This window comes from Oryctolagus cuniculus, chromosome 13 (genome assembly GCF_051225735.1).
Source record: "Oryctolagus cuniculus isolate XC-2025 breed Fujian yellow rabbit chromosome 13, ASM5122573v1, whole genome shotgun sequence".
Taxonomy (NCBI): Eukaryota; Metazoa; Chordata; class Mammalia; order Lagomorpha; family Leporidae; genus Oryctolagus; species Oryctolagus cuniculus.
In genome coordinates this window covers 26,558,560-26,577,721 of record NC_142879.1, presented here as the reverse complement: position 1 = coordinate 26,577,721, position 19,162 = coordinate 26,558,560, and the positions used below count along the sequence as shown (strand labels likewise).

The 19,162-nt window shown below is 37.7% G+C and overlaps 1 protein-coding gene across 3 annotated transcripts in view; it reads right to left on the bottom strand.

Moving 5' to 3' along the window:
• The window catches only part of DTL (denticleless E3 ubiquitin protein ligase adapter), a 53,356-nt gene that overhangs the window by 21,081 nt on the left and 13,113 nt on the right, over window positions 1-19,162 (bottom strand). For all 3 annotated transcript variants that reach the window (XR_016219606.1, XM_070055255.2, XM_002717528.6), the window contains 6 exons: window positions 16,317-16,382; window positions 14,404-14,516; window positions 4,797-4,870; window positions 3,856-3,959; window positions 3,443-3,547; window positions 835-947 (listed from right to left, as the gene is read on the bottom strand). Coding sequence is in view for 2 of the 3 variants with exons in the window: in XM_070055255.2 (XP_069911356.1) it covers window positions 835-947; window positions 3,443-3,547; window positions 3,856-3,959; window positions 4,797-4,870; window positions 14,404-14,516; window positions 16,317-16,382 (575 nt within the window). In the remaining variant the exon portion in view is untranslated. The remainder of the gene's footprint in view (window positions 1-834; window positions 948-3,442; window positions 3,548-3,855; window positions 3,960-4,796; window positions 4,871-14,403; window positions 14,517-16,316; window positions 16,383-19,162) is intronic.

The window sequence follows — 19,162 nt, the reverse complement described above, 5'->3', positions numbered from 1 at the left end:
ATATGTAATTATGTATATGTACAATTTTAAAAACTGATGTAACTTGATTTTATAGAATTACCAGTACATATGTATTTTCTACACAATCCCCTATTATGCTTTTTGGTATGTCTGAAATTCAAATTGTTTCAAAGAACAAGAAATTTCAAAAGATAAAGACTTGTAATAGGAATAAAATTCTCTAGTTAAGTTGGAAGCTAAAGTAAAGAATGGAATGTAGGTATGATAATGAGGGAAAGATAAAGGAAAAGCGAAAAATTAGCAAAATAAGAAGCATAAGACCAATTTGAAATTCAAAATTTAGTATAGAACTCAGAAGCATTAGTGCTAGTGACAAGCACTGTTAACAGGCAGGCCCAACATAAAAGCATCTAGGCTAGAACAATATCTCCACCTTGTGATCATTTAGGATATTGTCACTGAAAGAAAGCTTTTAATAAGGTCATGTTGCATTTTTGCAACTCTACGTATATAGAAACCACTTTCGTTTTTTTAAATATTTCCCCCAGGACATTTTCTCCCTAGGGCTTCAAACTGAAAGCTTTATATTTCTTAGTTCAGAGTTGTCACTTTAAGAGTTACAATTATTTTCCTGGTAACATGTAGAACAGAGAATATGGATTATCAATTTGGGATACACCTTGGCCATGAAAATGAAAGTATCATACAGTCTCTGAGAGAGTGACGTTTCAGCTATCAAGTAGCAATCCCTACATCTGATGTGGAAGAAGCTAATAGTACATATTTTACATTAAAAGTACCTTGTATCAGACAGCAGAAATGTTTCCAAGAACACTTCAGTTTTGCATTTGTAGGGGGAGTCTGGCAACTTACCTTCCAGATGTAGGCAGCTTCATCACTGGAGCCACTGAGTAGAAACTGGTCATCTGGACTGAGACTGGATTTTACATAAAAGGTAGAGTTTTGGTGTCCATTGAAAACAGCCACTGCAAGAGGATAAAAAAGTTATCTGGTTCTTTTATTCCTAGTGTTCAAACAAGTACATTATTTATAGTATATATATTCTAAAAAGTTTTATCACTATATTAACCATTGAAGCAGATGGTCAAATTTTACTCAACAAGGGAAATAAATGGATACTGGCAAAAATAATAGAAAGCAGCTTTATATTATACCCAGTGTTATAAACTCAACCTACATGCTTGATATGACTATACTAAGTGATGAAAAAATACTTAAAGAAAAAGAATGCACGCACTGTTCAATCTGTTTATAAAACAAAAATTAAACCCTTTCTTGCTACCCTAGGTAGGTATTTTCTATTGGACTGATATATTAAATTTGTTTCCCTTCAGATTTCAAGCTTCCTAAGTGTAAATTTCACATCTTGTTCTTTCCTCACTAGACCTATGGTGCTCTGAACACAGTAAATCCTCAAACGTTTGTTCCATTTGAGTAAGAGTTACAGTAGCTTTACTAAAATGGAGGGCTCTTATATCCAGCACTTAATGTAGACTGTATGATAGAATAGCTAGTTAAATAAATTATAAAACACAATGTTAGGTTAGCTTCAGGTTTAGACTTCCCACTCTCCATGGCAAAAGGGCAAGTAATAATAATCTATATAAAAATCTAGCACAATGCACTCCTGACAGGTTTTTCTATCCTAAGAAGTCAAAACCTGAGGCCTCTGCCTCAGGAAACATAAGAGAAAAATCTGTTATTGGAGAATTTAAGGATTTATTCAGGCAGGAAAAAAAAGTCACTCCAACTTTTAACAAGGAGAATGAATTGCTAAGGTTCTCTGCTTTCCATAAGTCCACAGACACCTTCCTTTTTCTAAAATAAAACTGAAAATTTTTGTATTTATAGCTTTCAAAGAAAATGCCTGCCTATTACATACTTTCCATATCAGACATTTTTACTATAAAAGTAAAGCAGCGTATGAATCAACAGACATACATAATATATATCTGCCATCATAAAAAATCCTCTGCAAAATAAGCAGTCTTCTTTATTTGGAACATTGTCCCAAAACTGCAATTGTTCATCTTCCTCAACACTAAACTATGAGTGGAACATTATAGACTGCATTTCTCACTAAACCTCTAAGTATTTATTGCCCTCTACTGGTCTAAGAAAGATTGGTATGAAGTACATCACACTTGGAAATGTTTCAAATCCTGGTAAAGAAATCCTCTTATGAACATCATTTACTGTAAAACGGTGAATAAGAAGTATCACATCCGGGACCTTTTCTGAAGTTTTGAAAAAGACAAGTAATTACTAGATGTTTTAGACATATAACCCCTCCACTCCATGCCCCGTCATTAAATTTCTAAAGAACAAATCTGTGTCTACCTATTCACCCACCTACTGCCAATCTGTGAGAGCAAATCAAATTGTTTTAGGAGCATAGAAAAGGTTACTAAAGTGTTAGGAATGTTTATTTCCATAGGGACAAACTAAACTCAAGGCCCCTTTAATGCCACACTGTAAGGAAAATTATATAGAAACCACTCTTGCACATCTGAAAACATGATCAAGATTAGACACTAGCTATGGGGAACAATTCGGAAAAATATTTCTTAGGACTAACAAAACGAGCAGATCTCACATTTTGATTTCATTAGGGAAAATAGCAAAATAAGTTACTAAAACCTTTTGACTTTTCTAAATATTCTTGCTCTTGTTTAGAGAACACTAGACCTAATCCAAAGCATCGGAAATGTCAACTGTGATGCTGCCACAGATAAGACCTGATAAGATTGCTTAGGGAAATCTCTGGAAAGTTCTGTAAAATCGTAACTAAAATAACCTAGGTTCTGTACTATTTTGAGATTTCTTATTTATCAGTGCATCATATTTTAGAGGGAACTAAGTGGCTCTGGGGACTGGTTATGGAATTCAAAGTGTTTTTGACTGCAAAAGAATCAAGCTATAATATTTTGCTTGCTTAAGTAATTGAAGATGTTCTTAAAAATATAACTCAAATAACCCTCCTTAAAAATGCTTCAGAAACTCGGGTTTTATTAGTTCTAAGTGTCAGGTTCTATTTTTATATTCTTGAGAGAGGGAAGAAGATGAATTTGGAACTATTTTAGGGGTCTGCAAAATTCAGCCTTCTGCTTTTAACTAACAGTTCTCAAAAGAGGACAAAAGCTGAGAACAGTTCTCAATCCCACAGCTTAGTAAATAAAAAATTAAGATAATTTAAATATAGGCCAAAAGGCATCATTTCAGGACAACAGATTCACTATAAATAAGTCCCATATAGAGCAGAGTTTTGTTTACTTCCGAAGGTATCACAAAGAAAGTACACCTATGAAAATACCAGGGAACCAAGCAAAGATGCCAAAGTCTTCAGGTGGCTTAATTATCTAGTTTAAGAAAAAACAAAAAAACATTAAATTAAATTATCATTAACAAAAGAGCCCATGTTAGTTTTCCAGTAAGAGAATCTGAATGATTAATATCTTACCCGGAGAAGTCTTTAATCCAGTCATATTGAACATGTAGATGTTGTCATCTGTGCAATTAGCAAATAAAGTAGAGCCAGTGGAATCCAAAATCAAACTTGAGTATCCTAGAAAAAACAATCTTCAGTTAGCATGTCCTGATTATGTATACATATGAGGCTAAAATGTAGAGGCAAAATTAGATCATTCCACAAGAGTCATCAGAATTCTTTGTCCTCTAAATATATAAACCAAAAATATGCTTGAGTTTTTATCCTTTGAAGTTTAAAAAGATGCAAACACACTTTATAAGTTCTCAAGCCTATGTTGCTAAAAAGTAGCCTAATTTATTTATTTTTTTTTGGATACTGTCTTTTAAAAATTTTAACAACTCAAATCTTCCCCCCAAAATTGCACAATCTAGGAAAAGGCTTACCTAGTTTTCGTGTGCTGCTGCCTGGGTACAGGAAAGACTTGGACGCTATTGGTTCTTGTCGATAAGCAGTATAATTCTTACGCAAATCCCATACCTTGATTATCCTAAAAAAGAAAAAACCAAGACAAATGTTTCTTTGCAGATCTTCTCCTAACTCCAAACAACTTCAATTACATGGAATGTGAAATGACTTTTAATCTAACTCCTCTGACACATTCACCAGGTACAGTGAGGACATCTCATTGGGAAACAAATTGAACTATCTCATACCGTCATCTCCAATGTTAGACTTACAGTTCTGACAGATCGGAAACAGATGTGATTTGACCCAGTGATGAGTTACCGGAGTTTACTCCAAGGGAACGGAAAAGGAAGCTGAAGGTAGAGTGCTGATAGTCACTGTTCCATTGTTTTTAGAAAAAACACTTCCTAAGCCTTTAATACTCTGCATATATCCTCTGACATCACAAGCAGCAAGCTCTGTCCTTATGGTTGTAATATTTCTTCACATAACTCTTTAAGTAACCTAAACAAATTTTCTTGTAAAATATAGAAAAACACTTTTTCATTTCATCTATTGATATAATTGTCTTAATCCTCTACTTGCACTTTGTGGACAACTTGAAAACACAAACTTGATATAAAATGGCAGTATGAAATATAAATATAAAGTGTAAAACAGCTCTCACAGATATTCACAAATATAACCCGTAACTTTTAGATTTTTCTATAATTGAAGCAGCAGGTAACACTGGTCCTATAAGTTTCACAGGTGTTATTACATTTAATTATTTGAGCAAAAGTTCTAACTCCATCTTTTCTAGTGTAACCTCTAGTTCTTCTTCTCAGCTGGGGTACTATGTCAAAAGTTAAAACCACACATTCATTTATAAAGAAACTAAGTGACTTCATCAAAAGAACCAAGAAATAAAGACTCTTACCCATCCACAGCTCCTGCAGAGACCAAAGTATTCTCATCTTGAAAAAGGACAACAGTAACACTCTGCTGGAAATCCTAACAGCACAAGAAAAAGAAAAGGAGGAAATTCTACCTTAGGCATTATAATCTTCACCATCAAAACAAAGTATCAGAATATGGCTCCCTCCCTCCCTCCTCCAAACTCTGAAGTAGATTAAAGCTTCTCTTTTCAATAATCCTAATTAGGTATACAAACACATTTCCAAAAGTTCTTGGAAAATGGAAATTTATTTTAGTGCACAAAATTTTTAAATCCACAGACAGCTGTTTCATAATACATATTTTCCAGGAATTTTCTGAAGACCCTTACGTAGATTCTGAAGAAAATGACCTAAATATCATTAAGTTATAGTACATAGTGTTAATACTTTAACTTGTACTCAAGAAACAAACTGGTGATTACAAGATTTTATTTCAAAAGAAAGTAAAAGAAAGAAAATAACTAACAAAAGTGGCTGGTCCTCATTCCATAAAGCCAGAACTTCTACTGGGTCTACTTAGAACAGCCAATCTAAACTGTGTCATCTTAGAAAACTGTACACATTTTTTCCCTATTCACGTTCCATTTACAAAATGTTGCTGTCTACCTATATTATTATATAGGAGTCTCTAAAGAATTATGGATCAAAGATTATATGCTCTGAAAAAGTTAAAAGAGACTTGTGAAATTTTTATTGCTATTACCTAAAAGATTCTCGAAGCTCAGAATCTGATTAAATGTCTGAAATTTTAAAACACTTTAACGTCATTTGGACTCCACAGACCACTGTTTTCACTCATTTCTGTATTCCATTCATGGACAGGAGATACAGTTTTAAGTCCTTTTGTTTTGGTAACCATACTTGCCCAAAAATACTTTGATCCCACAAGTCAAGTATATTTGAAAGTGAAACGCATTAAATTCACACTAACTTGTTTCGGGTCTGAACAGGACCTAGTTTGAGGGACTAAGAAGGGTAAGACACTAGTTTGAAAAGAAGCCCATCAGAGCAATATGAATTCTGCTAAAATTGAAGCAATTTTATGACGAGGCTTAAGAGAAAGAATGGAGCAATCATTAATGCTTTATGAAAAGTTTATAGGGAGCTTCCAAGATGGCAGAGTAGGGGAGCTTACTGCTCCAGTCTAGAAGTTAGTTTTAAAAAAGTGGAGAGTGCAGTCTCCAGCAAGAGGTAGGGAGAAAATGGCAGAGGAAACTCTAATCAAATTAGAGGGACATATGTAGAGGGTGTGGATGCCTGCAACTCAGGACCCCAGCAGCCGAGAGCCTATCCACCAGTGTTGGAGAGTGAGGTAAGACAAGACAGCAGCAGCCCAAGCCACTGGCGATAAAGCTGCAGGAAGAGTCTAGAGGGAACCTGGCTTGGAGCCCCATAAGGGACAGTGTACCTGTCAAATTAGAGAAGGAAAAAAGCAAAAACCCCTGATCACTTTACAATGGTGTCCTGTAACAGGCTGATAGAGGGGGCACCATTTTGGATGTACGTTAACAGCTACGCCAGCTTGTGTCTGTGCCTAGCAACCAGCTGGGTAGAGACTCCTGACTGGTGGGGAGAACTAACAGGGGGCTGGGTGCTTGTAACTATGGGAGGCTTGGGTACCAGGACTGTGAAAAAAACCGAGGCTGTGTGGGAGGATTCGTGGTGTGGCTGGGACTTTGGGCAGTCACTGTGGGAGACTCCACATGCTCAGGGCTTCCTGGTCACCTGGTGAAGGACACTGCTGAGGAATCTAAGCCTACACTGAGAACTGCACAGTTCCTTTGTGTGGTTCTTGGGCAGAGTGGGTGAATATTATACCCATTGGGGCTAGTGCTCAGGCTCTGGTCTCCATTGAGGAGAGGAGCTCAGCTGAGCAGAATAAACTTACCTTCTGATTAAAAAAAAGGTTTACCATGACAAACCTTGGTGTGTCACCTTAGACATGCCCTTCGTACTAGAGAACTGAAGAGCTTCCTGGCCAACCCACCACATGCTTCTAGATATTCACCGAAAGCAGACACTCCACTTATCTACAGAGGCATAGTACAAAGATAAAAGCCACTGCATTGAAAAAACAAAGAAACCAATGAGTATCTCCACAAATGCTGAATAACAAATGAACCAGTTCAAGAAAGAATAAGGAACAATATGACATTCCAAAAAGAACACATTTCAATACTAGACTGTGAAGATGATATTGAAGAAATGCCAGAAAATAGAATTCAAAAAATTGATAAGATTACATAGCAGTAATCAGAAGCAAATGCATAAACTACTGAAATCGACATGATATGAAAGAAAATTTCTCCCACAAAATTGAGATCTTAAAGAGAAATCAAAATCAAATGAAGAATTCAATAGAACAAATAAAAAAATGCAGTAGAAGCCAGCGCTGTGGCTCACTTGGCTAATCCTCTGCCTGTGGCGCCGGCACCCCAGGTTCTAGTCCCGGTCGGGGCACCGGATTCTGTCTTGGTTGCTCCTCTTCCAGTACAGCTCTCTGCTGTGGCCCGGGAAGGCAGTGGAGGATGGCCCAAGTGCTTGGGCCCTGCACCTGCATGGGAGATCAGGAGGAAGCACCTGGCTCCCGGCTTCAGATCTGCGTAGCACCCCGGCGGTAGCGGCCATTTGGGGGGTGAACCAACGGAAGGAAGACCTTTGTCTCTGTCTCTATCTAACTCTGCCTGTAAAAAAAAAAAATGCAGTAGAAAGCCTAAACAGAATTGGTGAAGCAGAAGGAAGAACATCCAACTTAAAAGACAAAGCACAGAAAATTATACAGTCAAAAAAAACAAGAAGAGGAAATTAGAAAACTAAAAACCACCACTGGGAATCTATAGGATACTATCAAAGGACCCAACCTAAGAGGTCTAGGAGTTCCTGAAGGCATGAAGAGAGGATTAGAAGGCCAAATAATAACAGAAAAGCTCCTTAATTTGGATAAAGAAAGGGACATCCAGTACAGGAAGTACATAGAACTCCTAATAGACATGATCAGAAAAGATCTTCACCACAAAATGCTGTATTCAAACTCACCACAGTAAACCATAAAGAAGAGATTCTAAAATGTGCACAAGAAAAACACAAGATTACCTTCAGAAGATCTCCAATTACACTCATAGTGGACTTTATATGGAAACTCTACAGACTAGTAGAGAATGGTGAAATATATTCTAAGTCTTAAAGAGAAAAAAACTGTCAACCCAGAATACTATAAACTGCAAAGTTCTCATTTATGAACGAAGGTGAAAAAAAGACCTTCCATAATAAAAGAAATTGAAATAATTTGTTATCACCCATCCAGCCCTACTCAAGATGCTTAAGGATGTGCTGCACACAGAAACACGGTCATCACTACAAAAGAAGGTAAAGGAGGAAAATCTCCCAGTAAAAATTCAAAGGAAATTCAAAGTAAAATACAGAAATATTTTCGGGAAAATGGTAGGGCCAAGTCGTTACTTAATTTGAATGTAAATGGCCTCAATTCTTCAGTTAAAAGACACAGACAACCGGCTGAATGAATTAAAAAACAAAACCCATCTACCTGCTGCCTACAAGAAACACATCTCACCAACAAAGATGCATGCAGACTGAAAATGAAAGGATGGAAAAAGATATTCCATGCCTACAGAAACCAAAGAAGAGCTGGTGTACACAAAAACTGTTAGAAAAAGAAGGGCACTATTTAATGATTAAGGGATCAATTCAACAGGAAGATGTCACTATTATAAACGTATATGCACCTAATTACAGGAAACCTGGATATTTAAGGGAACTAAAGGGAGCCAGACTCCAATACAATAGTAATGGGGGACTTCAATACCCCACTTTCAGCAATGGACATATCAACCAGACAGAAAATAGGCAAGGAAACAGCAGAGTTAATCCATACTTTAGATCAAATGGCTCTAACAGATATCCACAGAACTTTTCATCCTACAATTGCATAACATACATTCTTCTCACCAGTGCATAGAACTTCCTCTAGCATTGACCACATGCTAGGCCATAAAGCAAATCTCAGCAAATTCAAAAAAATCAAAATCATACCATGCATCTTCTCAGACCACAATGGAATGAAGCTGGAAATCATCAATTCAGGAATCTCTAGAATATATGCAAACACAAGGAGACTGAACAACATGCTCCTGAATGAATAGTGGTTCATAGAAGAAGTCAAAAGAGAAATCAAAACATTTCTGAAAACAAATGAAGGTGACAATACAACATATCAAAACTTACAGGATATAGTAAAAGCAGTGTTAAAAGGAAAGTTTGTAGCAATTGGTGCCTACATCAAGAAATTGGAAAGGCACCAAATAAATGAGCTATCAATGTATCTCAACGATCTAGAAAAACAACAGCAAATCAAACCCAAAACTTGTAAAAAAAGAAATAATTAAAATTAGAGAAGAAATCAACAAAATTGAATCCAAAAAACAATACAAAAGATTAGCAAAATGAAGAACTGGTTTTTTGAAAAAAGTAACAAAATTCATAAACCATTGGGCCAACTAACAAAAAAAGGAGAGAAAAGATCCAAATCAAAATTAGAGATGAAAAAGGAATCTAACAACAGACACCACAACAATAAGATTCATCATCAGAAATTACTACAAAGAGCTGTATGCCAGCAAACTGGGAAACCTAGAAGAAATGGACAGATTCCTAGACACATACAACCTACCTAAAATGAGCCATGAAGACACAGAAAATCTAAGCATGGAAGCTTATCTGGTATCTGGTACCCGATAAGGATGCCCAGTCTCACTACTGCTACTCAATATAGTCCTAGAAACTTTAGCCAGAGCCATTAGACAAGAAAAAGAAATCAAAAGGATACAAATTGGGAAGCAGGAAGTCAAACTATCCTTATTTGTAGAAGACATGATTCTATATATAGGGGATCCGAAAAAATCCACCAAGAGACTATTGGAACTCTTCTATCAGTTTGATAAAGTAGCAGGATATAAAATCAATTCACAAAGATCAACAGCCTTTATATATACAGACAATGCCAAGGCTAAGATTGAACTTCTAAGATCAATCCCATTCACAATAGCTACAAAAAAATCAAATACCTTTGAATACATTAAACCAAGGGTGTCAAAGATCTTTACAATGAGAATTACAAAACAAGAAAAAGTGATACAAAAAAATGGAAAAATTTTCCGTGTTCATGGATTGGAAGAATCAATATATCAAAATGTCCGTTCTTCTGAAAGTAGTTTACACATTCAATGCAGTACCAAACAATATACCAAAGACATGATGCTGAAATTCATATGGAGGCACAGGAGTGGAGGCACAGGAGACCTTGAATAGCTAAAGCGATTTTATACAACAAAACCAAAGCCAGAGGCATCACAATATCAAATTTCAAGACATACTACAAGGCAGTTATAATCAAAACATCCAGGTACTGCTACAAAAACAGATGGACAGACCAATGGAAAAGGATAGAAACACCAGAAATCACTTCAAGCATCTACAACCAACTTATATTTGACCAAAGAGCTAAAACCAATCCCTGGAGCAAGACAGTCTCTTCAATAAATGGTGCTGGGAATTTAATAAATGGTGTTGGATTTCCACATGCAGAAGTATGAAGCAAGACTTCCTACTTCACACCTCACACAAAAACCCACAGAACATGGATTAGAGATCTAAATCTATGACCCGACACCATCAAATTATTAAACAACACTGGGAAACCCTGCAAGACATTGGCACAGGCAAAGAGTTCTTGGAAAAGACCACAGAGGCAAAGGTAATCAAAACCAAAATTAACAAATGGGATTACATCAAACTGAGAAGTTTCTGTACTGCAAAAGAAACATCAGGAAAGTGAAGAGGCAACCAACAAAATGGGAGAAATTATTTGCAAACTATGCAATTGATAAAGGGGTTAATAACCAGAATCACAAAGAGTTCAAGAAACTCCACAACAAAACAACCCCATTACACAATGGGCAAAGGACTTAAACAGGCATTTTTCAAAAGAGGAAATCCAAATGCACAACAGACATGTGAAAAATTGCTCATGATCACCAGCAATCAGGGAAATACAAATCAAAACAATGAGGTTTCACCTCACCCCAGTTAGAATGGCTTTCATACAGAAAACAACAAACAATAAATTTGGCGAGGATGTGGGGAAAAAGGTACCCTAATCCATTGTTGGTGGGAATGTAAGCTGGTAAAGCCACTATGGAAGACAATATGGAGATACCTCAAAAATCAGAATACAGACCTACCATATGTCCCAGCCATCCCATTCCTGGGAATTTACCCAAGGGAAACGAAATCAGCAAATAAAAGATTTATCTGCACTCCCATGCTTATTGCAGCTCAATTTACAATAGCTAAGACATGGAATCAACCTAAATGTCCATCAACAGAAGACTGGATAAAAAAATTATGGGATATGTACACTATGGAATACTAAACAGCAGTTAAAAAAAAGTGAAATCTGGTCATTTGCAACAAAATGGATGAATCTGGAAAACATCATACTTAGTGAAATAAATCAGTTCCAAAGGGACAAATACCATATGCTCTCCCTGATCTGTGAGAACTAATAGAGCACCTAACACAAAATCTGTAGAAGTGAAATTGACTCTTTGAGAAGGAAAGACTTGAGCTCCCTTTGTCTTGACTGTCAAGGAACAGTTTCATTTTTTTTGTTTTCATACTATTTGTTGAACTCTCAACATAGTTAATCTATGTATATAAAGTCAATTGAAGATGAATCTCAGTAAAGAATAAGAATGGGAGTAAGAGAGGGAGGAAGAAGTTTGTGACTGTAAAGCTGTATAGTTCTGCATACATTCCTATTAACTTACTTCTAAGGGTACAGTTTAAAAACTTGTAATGGGAGCCGGCGCCGTGGCTTAATAGGCTAATCCTCCACCTAGCGGCGCCGGCACACCGGGTTCTAGTCCCAGTCGGGGCGCCAGATTCTGTCCTGGTTGCCCCCTTCCAGGCCAGCTCTCTGCTATGGCCCGGGAGTGCAGTGGAGGATGGTCCAAGTGCTTGGGCCCTGCACCCCATGGGAGACCAGGAGAAGCACCTGGCTCCTGCCATCAGATCAGCTGGCTATTGGAGGGTGAACCAACAGGAAAAGGAAGACCTTTCTCTGTCTCTCTCTCTCACTGCCCACTCTGCCTGTAAAAAACAAAAAACAAAAAAACTTGTAATGGGACCCCAAAGCCTATTCAGTCAGGTGGTAAAAATGCCATCTTAAGTGTTAAAGTGAACATATAGATAGGATTAAGTGTTAACATGATTATATAAATAGGATCAAGTGTCTGGTAATAATAACAGATAGAATTAAAAAGAAGAGCATGTTCTAACATGGGAAGCAGTCCACACAGCTGACTCATGGAATGACAATTGTGTTAAGTAACACTCTGACCTCAGAATCAGCTCTTAAGACTTCCTGGTCTGGCTGAAAAGTCCATGAAAGCATTTCAGGCATGGAAAGCCAAAGCACTGTGGCAAAAAACAGTCTACCTGAAGGATCTCTGTGATTGAAACCCCAGCAGAAAGAAGTGGCCATTAAAGAAGGAGGTACTTTTCTCTGAAGGGAAGAGAGAAATTCCATTTGCTTATGACTTTGTCTAAATACTGACCGAGTCTGTGGATTCAAAAGGCTTCCATAACCTAGGCAGCTCATGTCAAGGTGTTGTTTGTTAAATTACCAGGAGTCACTGTGCACACCCCATGCAGGACCTCTGTCCTCAATGAGTTGTATTATGAGACTTAATTGTAAAACTAGTTTTGTGTGCGTGTGCGTGTATACAGCTGGTCTTCTGTATAAAAAGTTAATTGAAAATGAATCTAAATGGAGAATGGGACTAGAAGGGGAGAGGGAAGAGTGGGAGTGTGTTGGGAGGGCAGGTATGGTAAAGAATCACTATATTCCTAAAGTTATACTTATGAAATTTGTTTTCCCTAAAAATTAATTAATTAAAAAAGTTTAAGGGACAATGTACCAGAGAAATCAGCAGTTTACAAATTATTATCATTTTAAGAAGGTACAAGATGTTGAGGATGAAGCCTATAGTGGCAGACCATCCACATTAATTCTCCAGAAAAGGGGCTGGTGTTGAGGTGAAATGGATAAATCCAGCCTTTCATACTGGGCACAGGTTCATGTCCCAGCTGATCCACTTCCGATCCAGCTGTCTGCTAATGCACCTGGGAAGGCAGCAGAAGATGGCACAAGTGCTTGAGCCTCTGCCACCAATGTGGGAGAGCTGGATGAAGCTCCTGGCTTTGGCCTGTCTCAGCCTTTGCCATTGTGGCCATTTGGGGGAATGAACCAGCAGATGGAAAATCTTTCACTCCCTGTAATTCTGCCTTTCAAATACATATATACATAGATTTTTAATAAAAAAATATTTCCAGAAAGAAATCTCATTTGTGCCCTGAGGAGCACCAATGGTTAACAGAAACAATAGCCAATACTTTCAATGAAAATTTTAAACAACTGTGGTGAAGATCCTAAAGCAGATTTTGAAAGAACTATAATATGTGATGAAACATGCCTTCACCAGTATGATCCCAAAAACAAAAAACAAAGCAAATGGCTACCAAGAGGCAAATGTGGTCCAGTAAAGCAAAACCAGCCCGGTGAAGAGCAACGGTTATGATGTTTTGTTGGGATACTCAAGGATTTTATTGACTTTATGGAGGGCCAAAAACCATCTGCTTAATATGACAGTGTTTTGAGAAAGTTAACCAAAGCATTAGCAGGAAAAGCTTCACCAGGCAGTCCTTGCCTACCATGACAATAGTCCTGTTCATTCTTCTCATCAAACATGGCTACTTTTTTGAGAATTCTGATGGGAAAACTTTTAAGCATCTACTTTTACAATTCTGATTCACTTCTTTCTGACTTCTGCCTCCTAATCTTAAAAAAAAATTCTTTAAAGGGCACCCATTTTCCTTCAATTAATGTAAAAAAGAATGCACTGACGTGGTTGAATTCCCAATACCTTCAGTTCTTTAAAGCTAGGCTAAATGCTGTTATCAGGCACTTACAAAAGTGTCTTGAACATGATGTAGTTTATGTTGAAAAAATAAAGTTTATGTATTGTTATCTTTTAATTCCATTTTCCCACAAACCTTTCAAGGTTTTATTATATATTTAATAATTTACTTGATATTTGAAAAGAATACAAAATTCACAGCTTCTCTGTAGTTTGTATTATGAAAACAGGGATTACTTTACCATATAATACTATATAATAGTACCTAACATTCTTTTTCAAACAACTCTCACCCCTTTTCCTAATGAATCACATTATACAAATACTGTAGTAAATATGTACAGAAATCGCTATAGAAGAGGGTCAGGAAATTGAATATTTAACATATTACCCAGGTAATTCTAATGCATGCTTAAGTTTGAAAACCACTATTGTAAGCGTTAAATAAGCAACAAATCGCTTATACTAAAAGGATATGAAGACTCTCATTCACCTAATCCAAAACTCCCATTTTCATGCCCAGAAATTCCCTAAAATGAGATTCTATCCTACTGTTAAGAACTATACATATGTATACATTACGAAATCTTACCACAGAAGGAGCAAGTCCTTTTGCATTCTGTTTCTTTTTGGGTTTTGAAGGGGTGTGTTTGTCTGAGGTATTGTGTGCTCCACTGATTTGATTCACTTGCCTATAAAAACCATCTGAAAGATATTCCAAGGAAATTGACTTGATTTTAAATGTTGATCTCACGCTGAATATCATGTAACATTTACATATAAGATCTTAAAATTAAGCAATTTCTGACAAGATTAGTGAAATCAGAGATTAGCAGAGTCAGCTGTGCTAGATCTCCTGTGGTGAGGTCATAATGTATATAAAAAAGAGTAAGCACAGAGATGTTTATATTAACTTTATTCGTAACTGCTAAAAATGGAAGCAACCAAGATTTCCCTCAAGAGGTGAATGGATAAAATGTTGTAAATCCAGACAATGTAATATTATTTAGCACAAATAAGAAATGAGCTTGGGGCTGGCACTATGGCACACAGGGTTAAGGTGCCAACATCTCATATGGGTTCTGGTCCGAACGAGTCCTGCTGCTCCAATTCTGATCCAGTTCCTTGCTAATGTGCCTGGGAAGGCAGTGGAGGATGGCCCAAGTCCTTGGACCCTTGTACCCACGTGGAAGACCTAGAAGAAGCTCCTGGCGTCAGATTGGCTCAGATATGGTCATTGGAGCCATTTGGGGAGTGAAAACAGCAGATGGAAGACCTCTCTCCCTCTGCCTCTACCTCTCTCTATAACTCTCTTTCAAATAAATAAATCTTTAAAAGGAAAAATGAACTTGATAAGGCCATAAACAAAAACTTAAATACATACTAAGTGAAAGAAGTCAATCTGAGATGTTTATGCACTCTACAATTCCAACTATATAACACTTTAGCAAATATAAAACCATGAAGACAGCATAAACATCAGTGGCTGCCAGGGCTTACTGGGGAGATAAGGATGTGTAAGTGGAGCACAGACTATTTTCAGGGCAGTGAAACTATTCTGTATATTACTACAATGGCAGATACATGTCATACATTTGTCACTATCTATACACTGTATAACATCAAAAGTGAACCCTATGGCATCCCATATGGGCTCCAGGTTCTAGTCCTGGTTGTTCCTCTTCCAGTCCAGCTCTCTGCTGTGGCCCAGGAAGGCAGTGGAGGATGGCCCAAGTACTTGGGCTCCTGCACCTACACGGGAGACCAGGAAGAAGCACCTGGCTCCTGGCTTCCGATCGGCGCAGCGCCAGCTGTAGTGGCCATTTGGGGAGTGAACCAACGGAAGGAAGACCTCTCTCTCTCTCTCTCTCTCTCTCTCTTTCTCTCACTGTCTAATTCTATCTGTCAAATTTAAAAAAAAAAAAAAAAAAAGTTAACCCTAATTTAATCCATGGACTTTGAATGAAAATGATGTGTCAATACAGGTTCACCTATTACAATGTATGTACCATTCACACAATATATTGGCAGTGGAGAAAGCTGTAGTGTGAGGGCAAGGGATGTATAGAAATAGTACTCCTCACTTCCCTAAAAAATAAATTAAAAAGATTATTAAAATGTTAATAAATTAAAAATAAGCCAGGGAACAATCACTCTCTTAATGGCATTATAGGGAAAAATAAGCTTTCATTTAACCTATTCGTTTAAAACAAAAATTTTCTACAAAAATAAAAGTATATTAGTGAACCTATGCATTAACAGTTTTAATTCCATCAATAATATAGGCAAATATCATTATAAGTCGGAAGGCAACCTGAGGCAAGTATGTGACCAATGATAGTAATTACAATCACTAGGAGCCTGAGAACTGGAACACTGAGCAGAAATGGGAGATTATGAACCCATGGGCCCCCTGGTGGTATTCAGATGAAATCACTAACACTTTCATTCAAAATTATTAAATATGATCCCACATCTATCAAGAGTAAAAAAGAACTAGACTACCTTTTTTGTTGCATCTGGTATCCCAAACCATAATGTTGCCATCTCTTCCACCTGTACAGAATACAGCTGTGGGGAAATAAATAGTTTATCAAGAGGTAAACAAAACCAGTCAATGGCACATGCATTTCAACTTATATTTCCTACAGCATTTTTAAAATTAATTAATTATTTTGAAAGGCAGAGTTACAGGGGGAGATGGAGAGACACATCTTCCATCTGCTGCTGATTCACTCCCCAAATGACCACAACTGGGCCAGGTCAAGGCCAGGAGCCTGGAACTCCATCTGGGTCTCTCACATGGGTGGCAGGAGCCCAAGTACTTGCACCATGTTCTGCTTTCCTAGGCATATGAGCAGGGAGCTAGATTAGAAATAGAGCAGCTGGGACTCAAACTGGCCCATATATGGGATGCTAGCATTGTAGGCGGCAGCTTAACCTTCTATACCACAAGGCCAACCCCAACCTAGAGTATCTATTTGTGCTATGTACAGTATTCAGTACTGCAGATTTAAAATCTTAAAAGTATGTGGCTCAACAACAAACAGAGAAAACTATGAAGAGAAAGGATTGCAAAGAGCTCAAGATGTTTATACGGAATAAAACTTCACAGAATAATCAAAGGGGCTGGTGTTGTGGTGCAGCAGGTAAATCCACTGGCATCCCATATAGGTGTGTGTTTCAAGACCTGGCTGTTCCACTTCCAATCCACCTCCCTGCTAAAGTGCCTGGGAAAGCAGCAGAAGACGGCTCAAGTTCCTGGGCCCCAACCACTCACGCAGGAGACCCAGATGAAGCACTTGGCTCTGGCCTGTCCAGCCCTGGCTATTGGAACTATCTGGGAAGTGAACCAGAGGACAGATGATCTTTTTCTGTCTCTCACCTTTCAAATAAATAAATAAATCTTAAAAAAAAAAACAAAAAAACAAAAAAACAAACTATGAATGACAACATACTAATTAGCCTAAGCACTATATATTTCTCCATAGACTTTACATAAATTGTCCCAATCCTTTCCACCAACCATATTAGGTATTATCCTCCTCATTTTATAGATGTGAAAACCAGGGCAGAGAGAGGAAAGGTAATTTGTAAAAGTATTATTGGCAGTATGAATCCAGGGCCTATACTCCAAACAAGCTATACCATCTTAGTATAAAAATATAGACCAGATCCATATGAACTTTGTAGAAAGGTACTGACTCTAAGATCGAAACAGGGCAATAGGCTTGAAGAAGAGAGTATTTATCTGTAATGTTTTATTCTTTAAAACTAAAACAAACGAACAAAAAAAAACAACCACTTCTCCCTGTATGAAAGGGTGAACACTTAACAAACCAACGTACTTGTATTAGCTGTAAACTAGACAAAACACAAAAAACTACCTGACAGCTCTGCAGGGACTGAAAAAAACATGCACATTTGGAGGGGAATCAACATCTGAAGCAAGTGATTGGCTGGTGCTAAATTATTTATTTTGTGGCTTTATTTTGAAAGCAGTCATAGCCTCAACATCAATATAAGGTATCTAAAATGTCAACAGAAAAAATTCATCTTGTGTTGAATTAGAGGAACCAGAAAAAAAGAGACTGAGGGCAACAAAAGCACTCAAGAGAGTGAAATCATTGGGACTGGCCCTGTGGCATAACTGGTAAAGCTGCTGCCTGAGGTGCTGGCATTCCACATGGGTGCCAGTTCATGTCCTGGCTTCCCCACTTCCAATCTAGCTCCCTGCTAAACAGCCTAGGAAAAACAATGGAAGATAGCTCAAGTATTTGGGCCCCTGCCACCCACATGGGTGACCCAGATGAAGCTCTTGGCACTTGGCTTGGTCCAGCCCTCGCCAATGCAGCCATCTAGAGGGTGAACCAGTAGATGGAAGATCTCTCTTTGGGAGGAGAAAAAGAAAAGAGATGTTGACGGGACCCTAAGAAGAGCAAGAAAAAGAGAACCCCTAATTCTGCATTTAAACTCAGTTCAAGCGTGTAGCTGTCCCTAAACAATATGTGCAAAGGGCCAACACTGTGGCAAAGCAGGTTAAACTGCTACCTTTAGCACCAGCATTCCGTATGGGCGCCAGTTTACATCTAGCCCACACCTCGCTGCTCCACTTCCGATCCAGCTCCCTGCTAACGCACCTGGGAAAGCAACGAAGGATGGCCCAAGCGCTTGGGTCCTCACACCCACGAAGGAGATCTGGGAGAAGCTGTTGGCTTTGGACTGGCCCAGCAGTGGCCGTTGTGGACATTTGGGGAGTTAACTAGTGGATGGATAATCTCACTTTCTTTGTCTCTCCCTCCCCATCTCTGCCTTCAGAATAAATAATAAATCTTAAAAAATTAATTAAATATGCAAGAGAAAATTGAAAGTCAGCCTTGAACAAAAAGATTGAATTGAGATATGATGCTCTCCTGCATACGTGACTGTCCATATCTGACTCTAAATGAATTGCTTATCAAACCAGAAACTCTTTTTTTAAACAATATAACTGACTCCAATATACCATTCACAATGTCCAGGATATTATTGTAAATTATTTGACATAAAAGAGGCAGGAAAATGGCCAGGTATTCTCAGGGGAAAGGAATCAACTCCAAAATAACTCAGATGATAATTTATCAGATGAAGTTGTAATGCAGACACAACTAAGTCAAATAAAACTTTGTAGTTGATGACAATGTGGTGAAACACAGTAGAGCATCAAATAAATAGTATTAAAAAAGAGGAAATTTGAGAACTTAAAAAAAATATCTGAAATGATAAAAGACTTGCAAGATAGGCTTAGAAAGAGACCTGAGAGTCAGTGAACTTGAAGACAAATAGAAATCACTGAATTTGAAAAAGAGGAG